The 17,208-nt window shown below is 46.4% G+C and overlaps 1 protein-coding gene and 1 long non-coding RNA gene across 15 annotated transcripts in view; one reads left to right on the top strand and one right to left on the bottom strand.

Moving 5' to 3' along the window:
* Positions 1-355: 355 nt before the first annotated feature.
* On the bottom strand, positions 356-16,457 carry NR2F2 (nuclear receptor subfamily 2 group F member 2). 3 transcript variants are annotated; one of them, XM_053365090.1, is made up of 3 exons: positions 16,278-16,457; positions 5,757-6,284; positions 356-2,125 (listed from the first exon to the last, which is right to left on the bottom strand). In XM_053365090.1, the coding sequence occupies exons 1-3, from the start codon at positions 16,318-16,320 to the stop codon at positions 1,851-1,853; spliced, it is 846 nt and encodes a 281-aa protein (XP_053221065.1). In that variant the 5' UTR covers positions 16,321-16,457; the 3' UTR covers positions 356-1,850. The 3 variants fall into 3 exon arrangements, with proteins under 3 accessions (XP_053221065.1, XP_053221063.1, XP_053221064.1); XM_053365088.1 differs by lacking the exon at positions 16,278-16,457 and adding an exon at positions 8,412-10,447 and having other exon boundaries at positions 5,757-6,305; XM_053365089.1 differs by lacking the exon at positions 16,278-16,457 and adding an exon at positions 8,412-10,446.
* The window catches only part of LOC128401712 (uncharacterized), a 64,063-nt gene continuing 61,797 nt past the window's right edge, over positions 14,943-17,208 (top strand). For 2 of the 12 annotated variants that reach the window (XR_008327514.1, XR_008327519.1), the window contains exon 1: positions 14,945-15,519. This is a non-coding gene — a long non-coding RNA (uncharacterized LOC128401712). Of the gene's footprint in view, positions 15,520-17,208 lie in introns of all 12 variants that reach the window. The other 10 variants (XR_008327516.1, XR_008327512.1, XR_008327518.1 and 7 more) reach the window with 9 other exon arrangements.

Consider the following 17,208-nt stretch of genomic DNA (forward strand, 5'->3'; position numbering starts at 1 on the left):
TATTTTTTGTAATTATCAAGAGGATAAGAGGAAAGGAAATGTTGCCATCTTAGGTTGCAATCCTATGTACTCTACGCACAGGTTGTGAAAATTATTTTGGGGCAAACATATTGAGGATTAGGTTGGCGACCTCATGAAGCCACAATTAAACCAGGAGCTGAAGCTGGAACATCTCACCATCACCACCAAACCACCATCATCTATTTTACAGGAAACACACACAAACAAGACCTATTGTGTTGCAAGCCGATTTTGAAGCAGAGTCTATCTATCTATCCAAGGACCAAAACCTCTTCAACAGAAGAATAAATAGGAATATTTTACCCCAAGACATTTAGGAGAGCCATACAAGGTGTCAGATATCAAATAATATTTTAATTTCTGAATACTTTCAATTTTTCCTTGGAATATAACACACAAAGACTGGACCAAACAGTTTTCAGTTATTATAACTTTTACAGTATACAGAAATGTTGCACTTAAAAAAAAAAACCCTTCAGCTTTTTTTTCTTTAAAACACAAAAACTGTAAACTCTAAGATACTGAATCAACCACATTATCTATAAGTGCCAACAGTAGTGTTATTTTTTTTTTGTCATGCTGAATTCAATGGTTTTTTTCTTTTTTCTTTAAAAAAAGGGAAAATATCAACAAGTATTATAATACAAAGAGCTTGCAAATATACAAACAGATAGAGGAACTTGTTAACAATTTAGGACAACTAGGCGGAACCCAATTTTCATTCAAATTACAAAAAAGTTCACTTTGTGATGAAACCCTATGTGTGGTTTTGTGTGCGTGTGTGTATGTGTGTTTTCATCAAAACTGTGTTGTGTCTTAGACACAATTCCTTCTCCCTCCAAGAAATACGCATTCCCTTCCAAAATTCATGTTTTGTCTTTAAAATAGATATATATATATAAAAACCTAGTCAAGGGAAGGTGGGCTTGCGGGTAGGGGAATAGTTGTGGTTCTCTTTTATTCGATCTCAATAATTATAGCTGTCGTAGCTTGGAGCTAAATTTTGGCTGACTAGTTGTAAGTGCGCTTCCATCTTTCCTACTATTGTGGGGAATTTTTTTTCCTTCTCTTTATGTTCTTCTCATAAACCTTTCTGAGACAGTTTTAATTCTTTCAGAACTTTTTTTAAAAAGGATACACAGTTGTAGTTGGTTTTTTTTAAAATGAAGGCAAGATTATATCAAAATTATTATAGAACCACAGAATAAACTGGTTTGGAACCAGAAAAAATACAAAAAAAACCCAAACAAAACCCTATAGGTACACAGACAACATAGGACAAATTAATAATTTGGAAAAGAGAGAGACAGAGAGAGAGAGAGAGAGAGAGAGAGAGAGAGAGAGAGAGAGAGAGAGAGACTTGTTTCCATTCCATTAATTTTCTCCAGATTTCTTTTAAATGCACTTTTAGCAAGAGATTGTGTTTCAAGTTAAACACCCCAGAGAAAAGAAAAAAAGAAAAAAAATTCCTTTCCCCTTTTCTTTTAAAAAAACAACGAGAGAGAGAGAGAGAGAGAGAGAGAGAGAGAGAGAGAGAGAGAGAGAGATGTAGCAACTTCTGGACAACAGGGGAATTCTTAATTCAGTCTGTAAAAAGTTCATATCACAAGTCTTTTTTTTTTTAATTAGTATTCAGTCCATTCCAATTATTCTCTCTTCATTTTTAGCCAAGATGCAACATCCTTGCTTAGCTGAAGGACGTTTAAAACAACCGCCAGACCCCAAAGTCACTCGCAAAAATCCTCCGTTCCAAAATTTCCAATTTTATTTTTTTTCAAATTCTCTCATCTGTGGGTTTGTTTTTTTCCTCTCTCCAACATTTTTTCCCCTTATTGAATGGCCATATAAGGCCAGTTAAAACTGCTTCCAGACAGTAACATATCCCTGATAAGGGTTTCTATGGGGGTTTTACCTACCAAACGGACGAAAAACAATTGCTCTATGACTGAGGAAGAGACGGTGCGGAGAGATGGGAGGCGTAACAACAGTTTTCCAAATCGCGTAGGCTGGTTCGGATATTGACTCCTTACGTACTCTTCCAACGCACACTGGGACTTCTCTTGTAAACTTTCAACGTGGGCTACGTCGGAGAGACCACACGCATCTGGAAGAAAGTTGGTTTCAAAGAGAGAGGGGAAGGGAGGGGGAAAGTGTCGTCAGTATCAAACAAGTTAAAGTTCCCCCTTGGAATGGTTTTAAAACCAATTCCCCCCCCCCCCCGCAATCAAAAGAATAGTAATAATGTAAATAAAATCACAGCTAAGAACTGTAAGGATGAAGTCGTGAGCATTGCAAGATAGACGCTGCTCTTGAAATCTTTTGAGACTTGCTTCCTAGCGATTTAAGTCCTGCGGAACTTGGGGGGTCAACGTGCTTTGGGTCGATCTGCTTGTGCGCGCCCAAATCTGCGGATCTCTCCCTCCAACCCTACAGGCATTTATTTTCCCTTTTGAAAGTCAGGCTCGCTGAGTTCAAGTCTTGGACTTCCGAATAAGCCGCGAGGACATGATTCAGTCCAAGTTAAGCCCTGCTCAAGCTACAACCCCAAGCACAGAGGAGAGTCATGTTGCAGTCCTGTCTGCACGCTTCCTAGGGAGCCAGTCCAGCAAGATTTTTCCTCTGAGTAAACACGCGTTTGGATCTTCCTGTTCTTTCTTTCGGTTTCAACAGGAGCACGTGCTCTTTTTTTTTTAAAATAATATTCCAAAAGTCTCCCCTCCCGGCCAGGATTTTGGCCTGAGGTCTTGATTTTAAAATTAGCCCCAAACCTTTCAGTGATCTCACCAGATTTTCACTGCATTGGGATGCGGGAGGGGGGGGAGTCTTTTGGCGGCGGGGGTGTATGGAGAAGGAGAAAGATAAGACATGGTCTTTCCTCACAACACACATGCTCGCATTGGGGAAATAACTGTGCTGAGTCTAATCTCAAAGGCCAGAAAAGAGAGTTTCATAAAAAAAAGAAGAAGGCAGCAGAAACCCACACACGTTAAGAAACTGGCTCAACTCAGGATAATGGAGCCCCGCACCCAAAAAGCGATTCCCCCCTAAAGGAGACACCGCCGTTTCCCTCAGTCTTTGAAAGTGATTTAAGTGGTCCTTTAAAACTGATCTTGTCAGTTTAGCCTATTCAAAGGCAACCAAGCAAACTCTGATCGCTCTCTTCATTAGAGCTGTTTCTCTCTCTCCCCTTCTCATTCTCTGTCTCTCCCACTCCCCTTTCTTTCCTCGCCTTTCTTTCCAATCATACGAATATATACTTTTTATTTTTTTAAAAATGCATCTGTAAGATACGATTTTTAAAAAGAAAAAAAAACTGTTTAAAAACAATTTAGAATTCTTGCCACGCTTTGCACTAATATATAGATATATATATTGCCCCACTTTTGACAGGCTAAAATACAATGAGGTCCCTTTTAATCAGAAGCTGCCTTTGCTCAGGTTGTGACCTTAGCTGGCTGGGCAAAGCACTAACACATGCATATTTTTCAAAGCCATTAGAATCTAGATATAGATTCTATAGAAAGCACCAGTAAATATTATATGAAAATTCTCTACATCTAAATAACACATCAGCCCCAGTGCTATTGGGGCGTCTTAGCTGACAAATCCCTGCATCCGTTCCCCCCATGTTTTATAACCCCACAAAATCAGATAACAGAAGCTTTATCTAAGCTGGGAAGGCAATTTACATACAGATCCACATTTTGCAAACAGTCATAAATTTCGCACTTTAGACAACAGCTGAGAGGTTTCCCCCACAAAGGTAACAATATTAATCACACTACTGCAACCCACTACAACACCAGATTTGAAATCAAATGTTTGGGGTTCATATGTAGGCCTTAAGAGGCTCAGAGAAGATCCTCAAGAAATAAATAATGTGTCCTTTTAATAGAGGACACACACACACACACACACAAGCACAAGCACACTGTTCCTTTCTAGTGCTGCCTCTGATAATTGATCACCTCTGAGTCCAACTAATTTAGGTGGGCAACAAATATTTTGGCCAGGGGGTGGGGGCAGGCAGAGGTGTAACTGTGGAAAGCAATAATATATAAAAGGAAGTTCAGGTCACGACCTAAATTTTGGACAATGTCCAGAAAGGCACTCGGTTTCCTCCGACCTCCCTTAACATAACAAGGGCTGGATTGTAAATCCTAATTTTCCCACATAAACTACTGATGCCTCGGCCTATTTCCTCATATCAAAGGTATTTTTAAAATGAAAGACTATATATATATATATATATATATATATATATATATATATATATATACCAATGAGTGATTACTTTACAGATCCTGCCTCCATTCATATGGTCATCACATGACCACTACCCAAAGCTGCACCATTACTTACAAGATAAACACACACACACATCACTATTTATATTCTGAGAATCTAGCATACTGTTAGAGGCCTGATCCGATGAATTATAATTTTTTAAAAAGAAAGTATGTCTTGAAATTATGTTGCCTCCAGAGTTAATATCAGATATATTACTCACCCAGGTTGAACCACAGCTAATTAGATTTCATCATGCATTCCATTATTGTTTTATAACTGTAGCGCTATTTATATGCAGCAGAAAGTTGGCACTGAAATCTCTCTCTCTCTCTCCAGTCCCCCCCCCCTTCTTTTTTGGCACTTTTGATTGTTTAACAGTGCAACTCTACACATCTACTCAGGAGTAAGCTCCACAGAGTTTCATGGGGATTGCTTCCAGCCAACTCTGATAAAGGACTGCAGCCTAAGTGACACTTTTTCAACATGCATTTCTTTTTTGTCTTTATTTAAAGAGGAGTTAAAACAGAAACCCATAATGTTGCAATTCAGGGACTACAGTTGCAACACTTCTTCACATTCCTTATCCCCGCTGCTGTTATGCATGAGTATTGCCACTACCGCTAGGTTTTTGAATAGGGGGCAGCAACTTGAATTCCAAACACACATTCTTGCTTCAACTTATTATTATTATCATTATTATTTAAAATACACCTAGCCCCTCTGACCATGGTTTAGACCCACTTTCTCCCCCTTGGCAATCTGCTCCAAGGCCGCCAGGTCCATGAGAGTTTATTCACCCTCAGTCCTTTCCAGAATGTGATTGATTTGTTTATTGGATACTCTAGTTAGAGCTCCAGCACATATCCCCCTCCAATATCCCTTTAATTTTAGGATTCTTCTATCTCCTTCGAAGTAGGCTTTCTGCTTGGTTAAGAATTCCACTGGTTATTATATATATCTAAAAAGATCAGATTCCAGCATACTCTGGTTATTTATCAACTTGCTATGCTTTAACTATATCAACCCAGAGGTTATTTTATTTGAAAATTTAGCGAAAGTCTTTATTCCCCCTTCGCCAACAGTGACTGCACATGGCTCAATAAAAAAGTTATTCTGTCCATATTACATTAAAATTGAAGGCAGAATATTTGGAGGGTTTTCCTCCTCGAAATAAATCGTCTCTCTCTCTCCTTCAATGCTAGGCACCCTTGAACTAACACTGGACGCAGCGAGCCTTACTTCCGAGTAAACATGCAATAAATAGGATGAGAGATGTAATCTGCTCATTGCTTCTCCCTCCCCCCCAAAAAACCCCCAGTTGCGGTGTTACAAGTTCAATTCCGAATTTTCTCACGGAAAAGCCAAGGAAGCTGGGTTGGAGCAGGGGAGACTTTCAGATTTCCTCGCTCCCTCCCTCTCCTCAGAGCCCCCACCCTGTGGCTTACCTGAGGTGAAAAGGACGATGGCCTTCAAGCAGCTGTATTCCGCCGAATCCACGTGTAAGGCCTTAAGTTTCTCGACCTGTTCCTGGAAGATTCGTATGTGGTCCATAAAGGCTACAACTCGGTCGGCGGACATGGGCGAGGCGTGCAGGCCGGCGGCAGCCAGGAGCGGGGCGACGTGGAGGGGCATGGAGCACTGGGCCGCGTTGAGGACAAACAACTCACTCCAGGTTAACCTCAGCAAGGCCACCTGGTCGGTGATCTGGAGGTCGGGGAAAAAGGGGATATTCCGGGCCCACTCGACGGCGCTGAAAAGCATCCGAGCCGCCAGCTCGCAAATGTTCTCGATGCCCATAATGTTGTTGGGTTGCATGCACTGGCTGCCGAAGCGCGAGGTCGGGTAAGGCTCTGCCCTCAGCAACAGGGAGATATATCCGGAGAGGTACGAGTGGCAGTTCAGGGGGTCTCCGTTGGTTAAGGCGAACTGGCCGTGGGTCGGCTGAGTAGGTGGCATTCTGCCCCTCTGGACGGCTGCAGTAAATAAGGAAGAAACTACAGCAATTAATATCTGAATTGCTAAGGAAGCCCCTTCTGGAGCTAGCACATCTAAAACTACTTTATTTTTTTTATTTTTTTATGGGGGGGGGGGGAGTTTGCTCAGATTCAAGGGTGAATTAAAGAAACTCAGGAGGGTCAAGGAGGTGTAGAGAAGCTGGGTCTCTCGCTCCCCAAATTGCTGAGAAGACAGCAACCAGCACTTTGGCAAATATGTCAGCGGGTGTCAATCCAAATGCACTTTTTTTGTGGGTCGGGGAGAAAAGATGGGTGAGGGATCAAAAGCTTGGGGGGGGGGCTGCAGAAGGCAAAAAGTAATGCCCCTTCCTTGGCCAAACGAACAGCCAGCGGGCAAAACACAACCACAAGCGGCTCTTCCGCCCCCTCCATTCAATCGCCAGACGTATCAAAACACAATTAAAATAAAATACTCGAATTATCTTCTCTCCACATCGCTAATTTTTTTTTTTTTTTGAAGGGAGAAACTGGCAGGCAAGGGCCCCCTCCCCATATTTTCCAAACGCCGCTTTCCCCGAAGAAGGAGAGTTGCTGCTGCTTCCTTTTTAAAACTACAACACAATCTATATCAAAGGAGGAGAGAGATCAGATTAGAACTGCAGCCACACGCGTCCATAAAATAAAATAATATCAAACAGCACGGCCTATTGTTACATTTCCTCGCCATTCATTCAGAGGTGGGGGTGGGAGCGAAGCTTTGGAAAACCCCGGGATCGGCTGTTTTTATGGAAAGTGGGCCTCTCATTTGGTTCATAAATTTACATGGTGACAAGAAGAGAGAAAAAGAAAGAGAGAAAGACCCACAAAAGCGCCGAGGGAGGGGGGTGGAGAAGGAAGACGAGAATGTGGACGAGAGAATGTTTTTTATTTTATTTTGCAGGGGCTGGATCTGGCTCCAACGTGGCCCAAGGTGGAGATTGAGCGTTTCAGAGAGCGAAGGAGGGCAGCCTTTAACCCCCAAACATAAGCCAGACACCGGAGGTTGGGAGGAGGGGAGAGGAGGAGGAGGAGGCGAGCGCAACGCCATTAAGGAAGCTACAGGCTCGCCTTTCCTTGCCCTCTCGGAATCTTCCACCACCGAGCTCCATCTTGCTCACAGAAACCTCCCTGGTTTAAACTCCGTATTTATTTGTGTGTTTCCTTCCGGTGCTTAAGATCCCCGATCGCTCTCTCCCACTCCCCCGCCCCCCGACCCGCAACCCGGCTTGCTCTCCTCCACGCTCCCAACCCCCGGGAAAAAAGAACTGGAATAATACAGAAATGAAATCTTGATTATTATCAGGGGCATAGGCCAAACAGGACCCCGCGCGCGCGTGTTTTGAGAGCGCGAGGTTGAGCTTTCTCGCCCGGACTGGGGAGGAGAGAAAGCCCCGGGAATTCTTGGAAGAAGCCTCGCGGAATTTCTAACCGAAGGGAACCTCTCTGGCAATTGACTGATTGATTGATTATTGGGATTAGCAACGCGAGGAAGGGAGAGAAGTTACAGAGCTACGTCTGAGGTTATCTTGCACGTTGTTTGGGGAGTGGTGGTGCCTACGGATCGCTGCGGGCGGTGGAAGGGTGGCCAGGAGCAGAAAGATCCCAGCCAGCCTCTGACCCCCGCCGTTGGACAGAACCCACCCCCTGGAGCCCATCGAATCCATTCTAAGGTATAACGCACAGCATTTTCGTGGGGTAGCCATTGTGTTTGGGGCTGGTGGGTTGAGAGGAAAAATAAAATAAAAATGGAATCTAGCTTTTCTTGGAATCAACAAGCGGGCCAATGTTTGTCAGGGAAACGCATTCCACCCACCCCCAGCCTCTCACACTCCACACCACGTTTCCTTGTCCTGTTAAACTCACCTAACCCTGCTTTCCCAAGGACAGCACCACACTCCCCATTCCAGGCCATGGCAAAAGAAGAGGAAATGTACACAAGCTATGCAATCCCAAAAAGCAACCCATCTCTAAAATCCACGGTCCTAGTCCTCCTCATCCCACGCTGGTCTCTGTTTACATGCGCACGCAAATCCAGAGACCTCCCGCCCTCTTTCCCCTCCCCACCGGGGTGGGTTGAGAAGTGGAAAACAAATGAAATTCCAATACCTTCCCGTCTCATTCCAACCTTGAGGCATTTTTTGAGGCGACAATATTGGCACTGGTTGCGGTGATGTTGGTCAATGGGACAGTTCCGGTTGGCGCGGCACGTGTAGCTGAGGTTCCTGCGGACGCTGCGCTTGAAGAAACTCTTGCAGCCTTCACACGTGAATTGCCCGTAGTGCTTGCCGCTGGACTTGTCCCCGCACACCACGCACTCGATGTGCTGCTGCTGTTGCTGCTTCTCGCCCTGGCTCTGCTGGCTGCCTTGGTTGGTCTGCGCGGGCGTGCTGGGAGGGCCCCCTTGGCCCGGCGTCTGCGGGGTGTGCGGGGCGCCCGTCGGGGGTCCCGGCACAGGGGGCGCTTGCGAAGGCTGCGTTCCTTGCGGGCCGGCCACATCGTCCTGCGGGTCTCGCCACGTGCCAACTACCATTGCCATATCTATGGGACACCTTGGCCAAATTGCTCGCCCCCCGTAGCTTTCGGTTGCCAGCGGATCCGCTTCTTCCGAGGGCTGAGCCCGCAGCTCTTCAGCTAGGAAGCGTCCTTGCGAGAGAGACCTATTTATCTCTCTGTCTAGATATAGATAGATATAAATATATAATTTAGTCCACCTTTGTTTTTATTTGTTTTCTCTTTCTTTTGCTGTCCTCCCCAGTTCGCGTTGGCGAGTTTTTGTTCCCCCCTTCTTTTTTCCCTTTTTTGTGGAAGTTGTTCGGCTTGTGTGCGGTTTCCCTTCTTTTTCTTCTTCTCTTCTACCCTCCTCTGGTCCTTTCTTTTTAAATTAATTTAATGTCCTTTTTTTTCCTTTGCTTGCTTGCGCCCCACTTTTTCCTTGCTGGGCAGTCCCCCAAAATAAAGTCAGCAATGCGGGTCACCAAAGTGGGGTGGGGAGGGGAAGAAAAGTAGAGCAAGAACGAGGAAAGAGAGAGAGAGAGGAAGAAAGAAGAAAGGGGACGAGGAAGGGGGAAACAGAGCAAAGAGGTGGGAGGCGATTGTCTGGTAGCAAATGAATAAAGGAGAAAAGTACAACAAAAATACAAAAGAGGAAGAGAGGAGGGAGAGAGAGAGAGAGAGAGAGAGAGAGAGAGAGGCGATTCTCTTCAGAGGTGCCCCCCTCCCTCTCTCTCGGGGAGCCGAGCAGAGTTGCAGGAGGAGAGGCTGGTGTCTGGGGGCCAGATCCAGAGAAGCCCGCAGTCAGCCATTCAGGAAAGCCATCGAAAGCCAGAGAGGGGGGAAAGCTCGCAGCAGCAGCGGCGGAGGCGGCAGCAGCAGCAGCAGCAACTCCGGCGCGCGGCCGGTGGAGGAGAAGAGCGAAAGGCGCCGCGGCAGAAGATCCCACGCTCGGCGCGGCGCTCCGGAGCCCCGTCCTTGCTGCGCCGCCGCCTCCTCCCGCTGCTGCCGCCGGTGGGAGTGCTGGGATCGGATGCCCCGCTCGGAGTTTGGCGAAGCTGTAGAAACATCAACCAGGGAGGCAGGGAGGGAGAAGAGAGGAGGAGGACGGGAGGGAGGGAAGGAGGGAGGGGGGGAGGGAAAAGAAAAAGAAAAGAAAAAGCCCTGGCCAAAGAAAACAAACAAAAAAAGCACACACGGGACGCGCGCGCACACACGAGACACGCACACACGCGAAATAGGCTAAGGGAGCCTTTGGGGGGTTCGGGTTCCCCCCTGGTTCCTCGGTGGTGCGTCCCTCTCTCTCTCGGCGTGCCTCGCTCTTCTTCTTTCGCCCAGCTCTTTCTTTCTTTCCTTCCTCGCTTCTTTCTTCCCCCGTTTCTTTCTTTCTTTCGTTCGTTTGTTCGTTCGTTCTTTTTTTTTTTTCCTCCCCTCCTCCTTTGCTGCCGAGGCTACTCCGGCTCGCTCGCTCGCTCGCTCGCAGCCGCCGCCTCCTGCTCCTGCTGCTGCTGCTGCCGCCGCCGCTTGCCGCTGCCTTATGCTGCTCCCGTTTCTTTCGCAAGTGGGTCTCTTTAGCAAAGCTGCTTCCTCGCACAACACATGGGGCGATAAGGGGAGGAGGAGGAGGCGAGGGAAGGGAGAGAGGGAGGGAGGGAGGGGGTTAGGGAGGGAGGCGGCGGCACTGGAGGAGGTGGGTGGGTGGGTAGAGAGGGCTGGGGGGAGGGAGCGAGCGAGGAAGAGAGCGAGAGCGCGGTGGGGGGAGACGAGAGAAGAGTGAACTCTCCCCAAGCTCAGGAGCCCCCCGACCCACCCGCCCCCCTCAGCCAGGGAGAAGGATAAAAGGAGTGCGGGAGGGGGAGGGGGAGGCGGGGGCCCGAATGGGTGTCGTTGGGTGGGTGGGGGAAAGCAAGGGGTGGAAATTAATAAGAATTAATAATAAATATCAGAAGCAAAGAGAGAGAGAGAGAGAGAGAGAGGAAGGAAAATGCACCAGATTTCCCCCCCCCTTTTCTTTTTGCATGCATGCAAAAGTGGAGATTTTGGAGCGGTCCTTTGGCGCTGGGGGTTGGAGGGGGGAGAGAGGAAGAGAGCTCTCCTTGCAAGCAGAAGAGATGGGGGCAAGCGAGAGAGGGTTTTGCACGCGCACAAAAAGGTAAAGGGGGAGGGGGCAGCGAAAGGAAGAAAGAGAGAAGGCGAGAAGAGAGAGAGAAACGGGGGTAAGAAAAAGAAAGGGGAGGGGAGGGAGAAAAGAGAGAGAGAGAGGCAAGGGAAAAAAAAGAGAGAGACCGAGAATCCCAGTGATCAAATATGCTAAGGAGGGTGGGTGGGTAGGTGGAGTGGGGGGGGGTTAAAGGAGTGAATGCGATTTATAGGAGCGGGGCTGGGGAGAGTGGCGAACGCTTTCTCCGCGATCAGCTCACCCAGCTCTCTATATAGTGAACTTTGACACGACGGCTGCAACTTAGCACACGTTGCCATGGCGACCGCTCGCCTTATAAGGCAAGAGGCTGCCTTTGACTGGTCAAAAGCTCCCGGACCTCCCCTCGCCCCTCATTGGGCAGTTCAGCCTTGTGCACGGCTGGGATGGCTGGAGCCCCGGGAAGTCCGCCAGGTCCTAAAGGGAGCTCGGTTCTTTGCTTCTTCTTCTTCTGCTGCTGCTCCTTTCTATCTCGTCAACACCCCCCCGCGCGCCCTTTCCCTTTCCCCCCTTCTTCTCTCTTTCTCTCACTCCGTAACCCCCCCCCCCAATTTCTTTCACCCAGCTTTGAAACTCAGAGCAACAAAAGTAAGATTTGAAGGGGGAATTTTTCTTTTAAAAAGAAGAAGCATTATACATATTTTATTTATTATGGGAATGAGGGATCTAGCAATGATTTTTTTTAAAGAGTCTTGATTTTGCGCGCGCGCACACACACACACACACATATGCGAGAGGGTGGGTGGAGGTCGGGACACCGCTCCTTTTTAAAGGATGCTAGACAGGTCTTTGTGAGACTACGGACTTTCTGAACTCTTTTGCTGGGAGACCAACAGTACGGTCCATCCCCCTGTGAAAGGCTGAGGCTTGAGGAAGAGAGACAGCTCTATCCTCTTCCTGCCACTGTTGCTGAGCTTAGGTGGGGAAAAACAATTTCGTTCTTATAGGGAAGGGTCATTTCAGCTGAGCAGTGGCGTTAGGGGAGCTGTATGTGCCTGGGTTAAAGAAATTAGACAAATACAGCACTGTAGACAGCTTGGGTCGCAGCGGTGCTGACACAGATTGACACAAACGCTGCCCATTTCGGATTAAAGTTCTACAGGTAGGTGGGTTGAACTTTTAATTGCTTGATGACACGCAAGTCAGAGAATTGTTTGTTTGTTTTTCTTAAAAAGAAACACCCCTTCTTTTAGAAAAAGAAAAAGGAAGGAAAGAGAATACACTCTAACCTTGGCACGATGGTCTTGTAGAGAGATCTATGGACACAAACGCTAACTTGCTCTCACTTTCTGACATGGATGTGCAGCGAGGGAGGCCGTTAAAACTGGATTTCGAGCATGCAGATAATTCCCATTTTTAGCTTAGGAAGTCTCAGCCTTCCTAACACTCTAGAGGAGGCTGGCCCGTTGGGGGAAAAGATGCAGATAAACTGATTTGCTGGCACTGCGTAGGAATCTTTTGAAAGCTGCTTGCTCGACACATACATTAGATAGACATCTATCAATGTATAGGGGCGCACACATCAGAGGCTAGGGTAACAGACCTCAGAATACTTAACCACACACTTCATTGTTCCCTGAAGCCTCTAGCATTCCAAGAACCCATTCCCTTTGCTCCAAAATCCAAACAGAAATGGGGAAAAATTAGCATACAAATACACACATGCATACATACGCGCAGAACGCCTGGCCGCCTGTACATACTCCCAAATGGGGAGACATCTAACCCAGATGCCTTCTCAGGAGGAAGGCGATGATAGCGAGAAAGGGGAAAAAAATCAGAGAGGAAAAGGGAGGAAAAGGATGGAGTTAATCAAACCCAGAAAACACATTTACAGCCTTTTCGCATTGGATTGGAAAGACCCAAAGTTCCCCCCTCTCTCACCACCCCTTAAGAAAGCATATTTCCTCTTTTATGTTAACAGGAAGGAAAGGGGGAGAATTTCAGAACAAAACAAAACACCCAAGCATGGCGAAGTACATTTGAACCTCTGCAACTTGATTTAATTTTATAGCCTTAGACGAGGTTACAAATTTAAGTCATCGCCTAGCTGTGGGATCTCTCGCGCTGCAATCTAGAGGCAAACTGACCTCCAGGCAGAGAAGTAAGTGTTCCAGCGAAATACATTTGCTGAGAAGGACAAGAGAAAAATGATAAATAGCAGGCTAGAAACAGACTCAAAACTGAGAGTATATATATTTATATAACTCATATATACCCCCACACGCACTTGCACACACAGACTTCTTGGAGTGTGTGTGTGTGTGTGTGTGTGTGTGTATACACACACACAAATACACACGAGGTATGTCCAAGACACATATTAAATGAGACAATGGGGATCCCAGATACAACTATCTGGATCTGGAGCTGTAACCCTTTCCATCAGCTCAACGCTATCACGTTGCCACGTTCGTACCACCCACCCCTTTCTGTTGAAGAAATAAATGTCTGTTGCTAAGCTTGCAGGTGCTACGGACGAAGGCAGGAAAGTTGTAACATGAACTCTGCTTGTTACTGGCCCTGGCAATATTGTCCGTTTCATACGGTCAGTTTCAAAGCGAGCGGTGGAATGTTCTATTGATTAGAAGGACTTGGCCGCCTGTAAACAGTGGAAGATGCCCTCTATGATCCAGAAGAGAAGGAAATAATCGGCCTCTAGGATTGCAGAGAACTAGCGCCTTCATACACCCCCCCTCCATATCTCTCTCTCTCTCTCTCTCGTGTGTGTGTGTGTGTGTGTGTGTGTGTGTGTGTGTGTGTGTTTCAGAGTATGGAAATATATATCCTGGATATATCCTGGATATATAGGTGATCGCAGCCTATATAAGGAAAATTCTCCCCATATATCACCACCATATCTTATTTTATCAGAAGAAATCTTATGATTCTGCTGAATGCAAAGACTACCAAAATAAAAATTAAAAAATCCGAAAGGGGAAATAACGACCCTTCTGTATTAATCGTTTTCCTGCAGGATCGCAAAAAGAGAAAGCAACTAATCACTGAGAACTAAAATAGACGGAGCTCACTCAAGCCCTAACATCAAATGCTTTGATAGTGTACGTCTGTTCATCCAAAGGATGGAACTATTAAAAATAGCAGAGGTGGGGAGTTGGCAAGTTCATGGCTGACTGGCTGTTCATTCTCTCTTTCTCTCTTTCCCCCTCCCCACATTACACAGCAACATAGGATCGCTTAAAGAGAACGATTCTCAATTCATCATCCATAACTGTCAATTTACAGAGCTCAGTTATAATCCCAGACCTTATTTATTGCCTTGCAAGTAAGGATCCATTTTGCAACTTCTGGGGAGAAGCAATAGTGGTATTAATAATACCTATCCACGTTCCGATTTTTTAAAACAGGTGTACATTCATCAGGAGATCCGGGATGTTAAATAGAAAAAAGTGTGGAATATTTTAAGGGAAACGTTCGGCTAAGCGAGGTGGGGAAGCAGGAAACTCCCCTCTTTATTTTTTCCTGGCGAAAGGTGCGGGGATGGGGAGAGTTTGGTAAAACAACAACAATGACAACAATAAACCCTCCCTTCAGTTCTTCCTGGCTTCTTTGCAACGAAGTTTGGACCCTCTGAAGTGAAATCAGTGGGGGGAAACCGCTGGGTTACGTGGGGGGAAGACTCAATGAATGCTCACTGTGTTGTTTGCCTCCCCCCCCCGCGTCCCCCTCCCAGCTCCATCCGAAGAGCTATGAATGGGGGAAAGTGGCCCTCCATTGTGCGACACTGAACTTTCAACTCAATGTAATTTTTAACCACTGGCTTGTGGTACTTTGAAAATCACCAGGGGCTGTCAGAGTCGGGCCCTCTGAAAAATTTACAGTGCTAAATTAGAACATATGCTAGGAGAGCGAGAGATGGAGAGAGAAAGAGAGGACAGAAGTGTGTGTATTGGTGTGTGTGAGGCGGGGGGGGGGGGGAGGAGGAAGAGGACCGGCTGGAAGACTCCAGAAGTACAGTATGCGTCTGCCCCCTAGCGTAAGTCTTTCATCGGCCTGAAAAAAATCCAACTTTCAAAGAAACGCTGCTCTTAAAGGGAAAGGGACGTGGGGGGAGGACGTAGGCAAAGCGAGACGGGGGGGGGGAGGCAAGCAACTCCTAAACTTCTGCACGTTTATAATATGATTAATTCCTCCGGATTGCCAGTTAAGGAGTTATGTCATTTTAAAAATAAAATAAAATAACATCTTTTTGTGCTCCGGACTTGCAAACTTCCGAAAAAATTGTGATTTTTTTTTTAAGGGAGGAGGCGACATAGGATGGATAAGGAATCCCCCCGCCGGTCTAATAGGGAGAAGCGAGTGTGAGCGAGTGCATGTGCGTGCGTGCGTATTTCTCGCGCTAGGGAAAGTCTAGAGCTCTTCCACGCGGCTTTTTTTTTTTTTAAGTGACATCAGCCTGAAGATTATTAATCCCCCCCACTCCCCAACTTCCAACAATTAAAAGGAACAAACAAAACTTTGCGCCTGGAAACCTGGATTTGGCAACAGATATCCCCTCTGGCAGTGGTGAGTACCTCTACTTTATCATCCATCAGAGATTTTAAGGGGGTAAGGATAAAGCGGAGCTGCGGAACGGGGACTGCAAAGAAGGCTAGTCGTGAAACTCAATTTTGCTCCTGGAAGAAGTGGAGGGGGGAGAGAAACCCAAGCAAAAACGCACGTGGCTACAAATTCTTGCAGTTTCATTTCCTATTCCTTGCTTTAGAGAGGTCCCTTTTCCTCCCCCCTTTTCAATCACTGCTTATACCCACAGCAATACGACCTTGAGATTTTAGACTGGTTCTGACTCAGAGAGGCATCATCATCATCGAATCCGAACCAGATTTGGAAGGGGGGGTACCCTTTGGATAGCTGGAAAAGGGGCTTTATAGAGAAGCATATTTTTCACGACATACACCCACACACACATAGGGACCTTTCTCTCAATTAGTAGTTGATGTAAAGTCCACACACAGACATCGTTCCCCCCCCCCCACGCTCCCGGCACAAATCCCGCCCTCCCCACGTAACCTTTGAAAGCAGAGTTTTCGTCCCCGACCCTCAAACCATTGACTTCGGGGGTGCGGGGGAAGTTCTCTGAATTTCAACGCAGGGCATTACTTTTGCGCTTCGGATTTCAGCCTTTAAAATGAAATAAGTAAGGAATGAGAGAGGGGGAGAGAGACCCGCACGGCCACAAACCAGGTCGCAAGGAGAAGGGGAAAGAGAGAGAGAGAGAGAGAGAGAGAGAGAGAGAGAAATTTAAAAAAGAGAATGAAACATACCCAAAACATATTTGCCTTGTTCAAGATCCCAGATCGCTTGCATCTTCTTCCTGTTGTTTGGCAGCTGATGGCTTTTAAATTATTATTTTTTTAGGAAAAAAATTGGGCAGGAGAAAACCCCCCCTTAGGCAATGAAAACGTATCGCCCTGGTATTTATCTTAGCGATTGTACAAACTGATTTTGGAAAGGAGAGCGAGGGGTGGTTACTATTGGGGGTGGGGTGGGGGAGAACCTGAAGGGATCAGCGAACGAAAAAGAAAAAAAGAAAAAGAGCGACGAAAGGATAAGATCTTTCTCAATCTATAAAGGAATGTGTTTTGCCCCCCTGTGTATTTTGAGCGTGGAGCCTTGGAACAGGCGGCAGGGAGGAGAAATGACAATAATAATAATATCCTATATATGCACACTCTTAAGTTTAAACAGAGCGGGTCCGAGGGGGAGTTTGCTTCACAGCGGTTGAAGAATGCGCGCCTCGCCTTTAAGAAAAAAAAGGGGGGGAGGAAAGAGCCCCCACCCAAACGTTAAGGTAGCAGATATCTATCTTCTCATTCCTTAGAAGGAAGAACGCCTCGTTGCACCTTGTTTGGGGCTGGAAAGACGACACTTTGGAACACACACAGGCACACACACACACACCCCTCCCCCGATTGGAAAAGAGGAGAGAGAGAGAGAGAGGAATGCGCTTTCCAAATTAATGCACGTATTGGTAGAGATGGACTTCCAAAGCGGAAAGTCATCAGAAATCGGGGTTAGTAGGACTTCAGAGAGTATTAGCTTTTCAGGCAATGAAGGAAAAGAGAGGTATATTTAAAAAACCCACACCAAATGGATTGGGGGTGGGGTCTTGGGCGAAACAGAATGAGCTGGGGCAAAAAGTTTGAAGAGTTATAAATCCGGAACTTCCTCCCCCCTCCCTCGCCACTTTTCTCC

This window comes from Podarcis raffonei, chromosome 14 (assembly GCF_027172205.1).
Source record: "Podarcis raffonei isolate rPodRaf1 chromosome 14, rPodRaf1.pri, whole genome shotgun sequence".
In the NCBI taxonomy this organism is placed as follows: Eukaryota; Metazoa; Chordata; class Lepidosauria; order Squamata; family Lacertidae; genus Podarcis; species Podarcis raffonei.

Bases quoted from the DNA above. Each gene is read 5' to 3' on its own strand.
- NR2F2 (XM_053365088.1), bottom strand. From the start codon at position 8,841: ATGGCAATGGTAGTTGGCACGTGGCGAGACCCGCAGGACGATGTGGCC. The intron at 6,306-8,411 runs GTATTGGAATTT...TAATTGCTGTAG, and splicing joins GGTTGGAATGAGACGGGAAG to TTTCTTCCTTATTTACTGCA. The intron at 2,126-5,756 runs GTAAGCCACAGG...ACTTTCTTCCAG, and splicing joins CATCGTCCTTTTCACCTCAG to ATGCGTGTGGTCTCTCCGAC.